Source organism: Plecotus auritus (assembly GCF_963455305.1).
Source record: "Plecotus auritus genome assembly, chromosome: 5".
Classification (NCBI taxonomy): domain Eukaryota; kingdom Metazoa; phylum Chordata; class Mammalia; order Chiroptera; family Vespertilionidae; genus Plecotus; species Plecotus auritus.
Window position 1 is genome coordinate 171,108,033 of NC_137776.1, and position 8,114 is coordinate 171,116,146.

At 36.1% G+C, this 8,114-nt stretch overlaps 1 protein-coding gene across 1 annotated transcript in view; it reads left to right on the forward strand.

Annotated features, from left to right (window-relative positions):
* Window positions 1-6,858, forward strand: part of MEGF9 (multiple EGF like domains 9) — an 85,367-nt gene extending 78,509 nt beyond the window's left edge. Inside the window, exons 5-6 of the mRNA XM_080668665.1 lie at window positions 139-408; window positions 2,205-6,858. Coding sequence (XP_080524791.1) covers window positions 139-408; window positions 2,205-2,656 — 722 coding nt within the window. The 3' untranslated portion in view covers window positions 2,657-6,858. The remainder of the gene's footprint in view (window positions 1-138; window positions 409-2,204) is intronic.
* The last annotated feature ends 1,256 nt before the right edge of the window (window positions 6,859-8,114 follow it).

Genomic DNA, 8,114 nt, shown 5'->3' on the forward strand with positions numbered 1-8,114 from the left:
TTCCATGTGCCTCTTAAATTTGAGAGGAGGTAGTAGGGAAAGCTTATAATCTGTAATTATAAGAACTAGTAATTGTTTTGCATTTTCAATTGTAGCTTGAGACTGGACTAAATTATTTTGATGTTCTCTCTGTTTTAGAATTGGGTGAATTGGAACCTAAATGTGTCCAGTGTAAAGAGGGTTACACAGGCCAGAACTGCAATAAATGTGAAAATGGCTATTACAATTATGACAGCATCTGTATGAAGTGCCAATGTCATGGCCACGTGGACCCAATTAAAACTCCAAAGATTTGCAAGCCTGAGAGTGGAGAGTGCATCAACTGCCTCCATAACACTACTGGGTTTTGGTGTGAGAACTGCCTAGAGGGTTATGTTCGAGACCTGGAAGAAAATTGCATCAAGAAAGGTAAACTTCACCTAAGGTTGTAAATTTAATATCTAAGCCTAGCATTGAAAATTTCAGGACAGCTACCTTTTGCTTTATAAAACCTTCTAATCCCACAAGAGGAGTTTTTTGGAAATAGATTTTGATAGATATTTGCCTAAAGAGAATTCCTTCCATTTCTGCTGCTCTCCTGATACTCCAAAATCAACTCCAGAAATTTGAGAACCAAGACCAAGTCATTGAAGTGTTTTCACCTTTTCTATTCATCTACTTTTATTTTTATGTTAATAATTTAAAAGTCCTATCATTTTTTTTTTCCTTTGCTTCCTGTATTCTCATCATCTCCAGTGATCAGCAAAGGTCTTTTTAAATAGGGACCTCTAATCTGGTTAGAAGTTCCAGCTGAGAAAAATGAGTTTGTTTTAGCATCTATCCTAACTTTGGGCCTAAGATTTCCCGTATGTAATGGAGGAAATAGTAATAATATTCCTTTTGATTTTTAAAAGAAAAGGTTACTCAAATGGCAAAATGTTTCTTATAGGGAGGTTTAGGAAGGGTCTAGATACAAATTAATGATTAGAAATTCAGGATGAGTTAAGAATATTTAGGCTTTACTAGGTCACAGAGATTAGACCACATTCTTTTACAAACTACCCTTTGATATTCTGACAGATGTTGAATATTGGGCTGATGAACACTTAGCCTGTGGCAAGGGTTGTCCTTCTGCCATTTTCTTGATATCCTTATTCTCTTGTGATCCAGGCTATGAAACTCAGATTGAACCTTAGCACTAGCCTGGAGATCCTGTCACTCATTTCTCTTTCCCACTTGGAGGCATAGCTTGTCTACATTTAGCTGTTAGGACTGTGGTGATTATTGGTTATTAAATAATGTTAAACATGCCTCTTTTTAGGATAAATTGATGTGGATGATTGTGGTGATGAATTATAAAGATAAAAGTAATCATTTTGTTGAATGACTACTATGTGCCAAGCACTGTAAACATTGAAAAATAACAATGTTATATAATATGTTATCTCATTTAATCTTTCCCAATAACTTTGCAAAGTAGATATTATTATTCCCATTTATAGATAAGGAACCTCAGTTTTAAAAAGATTAACTGACTTACCTATAACCACACACTTCTACTTAATTCTAGAGCCTTTGGTATTTCCACTGAGCTATGCTGCATTAGAAGTACAAAGTGTAGTATGTTAATTATAAAATAGCTAAAATCTACACAAGAAAGAATTACTATACATGAAATTAAAGGAAGTCTCTTTTTTTCTCTTGACTGACATCAACTTTGGACATTTAAATTGTGTTATTCAGAAGTAACTAGAAATACAGTTTTTTCCCTATTTTGTGTTTGTCTCCTTTGAAGAGAAGTTTGCCCTTATGAAATGCCATCACACATGCTGAACTTATTTTAGTTCAAATGATTGTCATCTATCCCTGTCACTTTTAACCACATGATTTAGAACTCAGTAGTGACATATTTACTGTCTTTGCAGGAATTTGTATGAATCTATCCAAGAATAAAGAAGGATGGAAAATTCCAACATTAGAATTTCCCCAAAGATTTTAATATAGATATACATTTTAAATAATAGCCATGGATATAACAATCAAGCTTTCTAGATCTTGATTCTTTTCACTATATTTCTCTAAAAGTTATTTTTAACTTGCATGACCTTAAAGAAAACTATCATGTCAACATGCCATATCAACTTCACTCCCATGTATTTCTTTTATTGTTTCTTAAAACTAGATAATTTTGTCTTTTACATTTCATTCTCTGTTTTTATTTTCAGAAGTTATTGTTCCAACACCTGAAGGTTCTACCATTTTGGTTTCCAATGCCTCTTTGACCACATCAGTGCCCACCCCTGTTATAAATAGTACATTTACCCCCACCACCTTGCAAACTATCTTTTCAGTAAGCTCTGCTGAAAACAGCACATCAGCTTTAGCTGATGTTTCATGGACCCAATTTAACATCATCATTTTGACTGTCATCATCATTGTGGTGGTGCTGCTGATGGGATTTGTGGGGGCTGTATATATGTACCGGGAGTACCAAAACCGGAAACTCAATGCCCCCTTTTGGACCATCGAGCTGAAAGAAGACAATATCAGTTTCAGCAGCTACCATGACAGCATTCCCAATGCAGATGTGTCAGGATTGTTGGAAGATGATGGCAATGAAGTGACTCCCAATGGGCAACTGACTCTGACAACATCCATGCATAATTACAAAGCCTAAGGAGCTAGACCTGTTCTCCTGAATTGTTAGACCACAGTGCTCACTAAGACAGCATCAGCCCCTGGGCATGACAGAGCCTGGGTAGAGTTTGCTGAGAAAGCAAAGGCATATAGTGCATCGAAGTCTTCAGGTACAAATTCATAATGCACTTAGCCTATTACTTTCAGTTTACCATGAAGATTTGAAGCAGTCACTGTCAATAAGGACTTGAAGTAAAGTATATTTTTGTACAAACCACATGGGAGTATAGAAAGGCTGAACCCCATAGTGCAGCCCTAATTGCTTTGACCTCCAGATAGACTCTTGGGGAGTGTTCACTCAACCAGCGGAAACAGGATGATGGATGTGGAGTGGGAGAGGACTACTGGAAGACTTCATCTCCATTCCTGAAACACTTTTTTTAAAAGGAGGTTCAGGGACGATATTCATTTACTGTACTAAAAGACATCATTGAGGAAAAGCTAATGTCTGGGCTGTATCACAATAAACAATCTTGATTGTTTCCAAAATAGGAGCAGAAAAGTCCCAACAAGGTCTTTAGAAGGGTTTCATTTTTCCTTCCAGAATTCTTGCTCAATGATAGGATTAAGGCACAAGATAAGCTTCTAATGGTACAGAGAGGAAGGCAATATCTGGGAGCAGGAAGCTGATAGTCCTCCTTAAGGTCTCAGTGTAAATGATGAATTATCTAAAAATAAGGAATATTCCTGCCTCTAGAGAAATAAGGTGTATATATTTAATGTAGCATATCTGGTCAACATTGTATTTGTATCTATTTGTAAAAAAATCATGTCATATTTTATCTAGAATGTATTTGTACAGCAGTTAATGACATTGTAAAAAGAAAATATGGGGATCGGTTAAAATAATGTAAAATAGATGGCAATATTGCTAGAGCTGGGACTCTGGTGAGCATCATTCATTCTTAGTCCCTCTTTGGACATCATTGAAATTTATAGAAGGTTGAATGTTTCTAATCTTTCTTTCCCTTTCTCATTCTAACATAGAATTATGTGTTCTTTGACTTATAGATTCAAGCAATAGATTTTGAAGTCAGTGATTGTTAAGCTGGAACACAGGCTGTACTCTCCAAGCTACTCACCTAATTAGACATTAGCCACTCTCTATATTTTATATAGATTAATGTGGAACATAGCCTCATTAAAATGTTTTTTAATGTAAAAGATAGTTTTTCAAAGGAATTATAAATATTTTAGTTCCAAAAGAAAAACCATCATATCACTTGGCATCCCGTTTTCATGCCTGTGAAATATTTGTATTTCTCTTCCCCACCTCAAAAAAAAAAAGTATCTCCTACATTTGAACATAGCCTGTCACTCATATACCATGAGGAATGTGCCATCTCTCTGCAGGGCTACAGTTCTCCTATCTTCTTGTCCAGGTGAGAGTAGCACTGTAGTTGAGTGGATATGGTTAGTCCTTGTTTTTAGGGGCAGTTTTTTTCCAGAGGCCATCCACTGTTGCTCTCATCTGTTATGATATAGGCAGATTGTGGATTAAAGTTAGAAAATGCAGACAGAAGATAACTATAGATATTTATTAAACAGAACAGAAAACTGTCCAAGTGGCTAAAAAAAAGTAAAGACTTATTAGACTTAGGAAATCTAAGTTGACAACTTTGCCAAGTTCACAAGAGGAAAACCTGGAATTTGGTCATCCCCCAGGATACCACTGAGTTGTTCTCAGGTTTGGAGATGATGCTTTGGAGGATGTAAAGGCAGATAATCTACTTCTGGTAACTTGAGGTGCTCTGGATATTTGGCCATTGCTCATGAGAGTAGAGATTATGTTATGTTACATTATATTAAAATGTTATTTCTATAGCCCTTTGCCATTTGCAAAGCATCTTTGCATATGTGTTTCTTTTGTTGTTCACAATAGCCCCCTGGGGAAGTAATTGCTGTCCCCATTTTATAGATGAGGTTAAATGTCTTATTCAAGGCTACACAATATTATGCTTGGAATTAGGACTCCTCAATCTGAAGCACATATTCTTTCAACTACATGCTGATGCAGAAATTGCCTAACCACAGACATGAGAAGGCTGGGAAGAAGAGTCCCATCTGTGAATGTTTCTAATTTTTTAAGTACAAGGTGCCATCCACGGCCATATGCCTATGAAGGACTTTGTGGAAAGAATACAGGAAGATTACTATCTGAAGCCAGTATTGGTGATAAGAAAATAAAAATACCTGTTTGTGCTTCATTAAAGTGAATTAATCCTTCCAAGTGGGGAGAGAAAACCTGCGTTCCCCAGCAGTTGCCACATTATGTGTGTATAGACTGTGCACTGCACATTTGAAGGAATTGTGCAAAGTGGCATACCTGCTTTTCCCCAGATTACCACCCCTCAAAGCCAGGGATTAATGATGGCGAGAAATAAACATTTGATAAACAGAAGTTAACCCGATAGAGAAAGGAGCCAAACAGTCCAGATTCTGGCCATGTAGAGATTCCTTGAAACAGATCTTAGAAGGTATTGCAAAAATGAATCACAAAGAATGTTTACCTTTAAAACTTATGAACAGTCCTAGATCATGTTTTTAATTTTTCCCAATGGAATAAAATGAAGGACTTAAAAAAATTTAAGTAATATTTCATGTCCCCTCTTTTTTCTGGTGGAAATAATTTTGCTTTAAAATTTAAGTCAATCATGAAGTGATCTACCACCAAAATCAGACTAGAAAACTAGCATGGAATGCATTACACAATATTAATTTCTCTAAAGGCATGATCCATCCTATGAACTATGGCATTCAGCAGGAGGATCCCATCAATCCTTTAGAAAGACTAGTACCAGAAGAGTTTTTGTCTAGAGATTAGAAATGTGTTTATTTTCAAATAAGGCTAGTTGAATCCTATTGATAAATAACAGATACTGCTATTGAGTGATACTTTTATCTTCATTAATTCATTTTAACAAGCACTTAAACATTTCAGACAGTTAGATGCTCTAAGTGTTGTTAAGTATGTTTGTCCTCCCTTATTCCCTCCCCTCCCCTCTATCCTCTAGCTCCCAGAAGTCTTTTATTAATAATTTCTTCAGTTATAGAGAAAAATGATAATAAAAACTAAAACTCATTTATACTAAGGTCCTGTGGACTTAATGTGTTACTCTTAGGGATACCTGAATTTTAAGAGAGGATAAAAGAGTAGACATGGAATGGGAGGAGATTTGGGGGGAAGAGGATTTGTACAAGCATCATATTATATGACTACTTTCTAGCCCAGTATTCCCAAGAAAATTGACCATTAAAGCAACACTCACTGACCCCGGTTTCATTTTGGTCAGATGACTTGCTTATTTTGGAGGCAGAAAATTATTTCCTCCTGACAGCCTCAATTGGGATTGGGTTATTAGATTATTTACCTTGGTCCTATATTTTCTGTAGGACACGTGGGGAACATAACACCGCTTGTAATGGACATTCCCTGGTTCATACATTTTGAAGTAATATAGATAGGAGTTGAATTTACACATCTCAAGGAAAACTCTCTGACAAAAGTTCAGAGAAGTAAAAAGCAACCCAATGTAACCTGTTAGAATAAGGAAAGCATTTCTGGCCTCATCCATAAAGAAGCTTTGGTCTGTTATGATCTTGATACAGTAGTAAGGAGTTTGGGAGCTAAAATGAGTTTGGTATGTGCAGGGGAGTAAAAATGGAAGATGAATGCAAGTTTTCTCTGTAACCCTGAGCCAGTGACTATGCCAAGGGGAAAAGCAGGAAGAACATGCTGATTCATCTGAAGAAGTCAAATATCAAATGGACTACGGGTTATGGATCATTAAAATGTCAGTGGCTGAATGATGCTTTTTCAGAAGCAGTTGGGAATCTGTCCTACACGCAGTAACTGCGACAGCAGCCCTGGAATGTGAGCCCAGGGCTCCAGATTTAAGTTAATGCAAAAACTAAATGCTTTAAAGTTAAATTTTAATGCTAGGCACAAGCACTCTGTAATACATTAAATTTCAGCCCAAGCAATTAGAGAATGTTTCTGAAACATTAAAGTTGTATTTATGTCACTAAAATTCTAACACAAATTTTAAAAATGTGTTCTCATCCATATGTTGTACTAGGCTTCATGATGCATTTCTAAATTTGTGTATGATTTGAATATATAAAAGAATTTATACAAGAGTGTTATTTAAAATTATTAAAAATAAATGTATATAATTTGTACCTATTGTAGATTTGTTGTTTTACTTTTTTATGTGGTAAGAGTGGTTGGAAGTCTTTTGATATATGTCACAGATCATTTATTTTCAAACCATGTCATGAAAATCTTGAACCTTTCACTTGTTAACTATGCTTTTTTTTTTAAGAATTTCTTGTAAAGAATGCTTCCACTCAGCGAGTGTTGCTCAGTGGTTGAGCTTTGACCTATGAACTAGGAGGTCATTGTTCGATATTCAGTCAGGGCACATGCCCGGGTTGTGGGCTCAATCCCCAGTGTGGGGCATACAGGAGGCAGCAGATCAAGGATTCTCTCTAATCCTTGATGTTTCTATCTCTCCCTCTCCCTTTCTCTCTGAAATCAATAAACATATTTTTTTAAAAAGAATGTTTTCCACTTGGGAAAAAAAATGCCACATTGAAGAAGATTCCCTTTGTTAGAACAAATCAAAACAACACACCCTGAGGGGGAAAACCTAGATATTAATATATATTCTTGTTTGTGCTTTTTTTTTAAAAAAAAAAAAAGTTTTTTTTTTAATTGATTTCAGAGAGGAAGGGAGAGGGGGGGAGAGAGATGGAAACATCAACGATGAGAGAGAATCATTGATTGGCTGCCTCCTTCACGCCCCCTACTGGGGATTGAGCTGCAACCCTGGCATGTGCCATTGACCGGAATTGAACCCTGGGACTCTTCAGTCCATAGGCCAAAGCTCTATCCACTGAGCCAAACCGGCTAGGGCTTGTTTGTGCTTTTGCTTGTCCTCTCACATCCATTGGGATTTCCATGGAAATGTTACAGGAAAAAAACTTGCTCCTTTTGGATTCCTTTTAGTATATATTTGAAGGGCCACAACCATGTTCTATGTGTTTATTAGATAACTGATAATGAGAGTACATCTTTTTATTTTGAAATACCCCTGAAGATCCTCTATTTTGACATCGTTTAGAGGTATTTAATTGGATGCCATTTGGAGACCCAAGGGGGTATTTGAAAAAGAAGAAAAACTAAGGCCTTTCTTTGTGCTGACAGGTTTATAAACTTCAACTGGTTTATCCAACATCACTTGTTGATATTTAAACTTTATAACCCTGTTTTTTCTAGTCACACAAGAAAATGAGTTTTATTTATAATCCCACCTTATAATTTATACATAGGGTTCTATACATGAAGATAGAGGATGTACATGAATTGAGTGTTGTTTCAAGGAAACAATAAGCATGGCAGAAATCTAAGCAACTTAAAATTTCAAGAGAAAGTA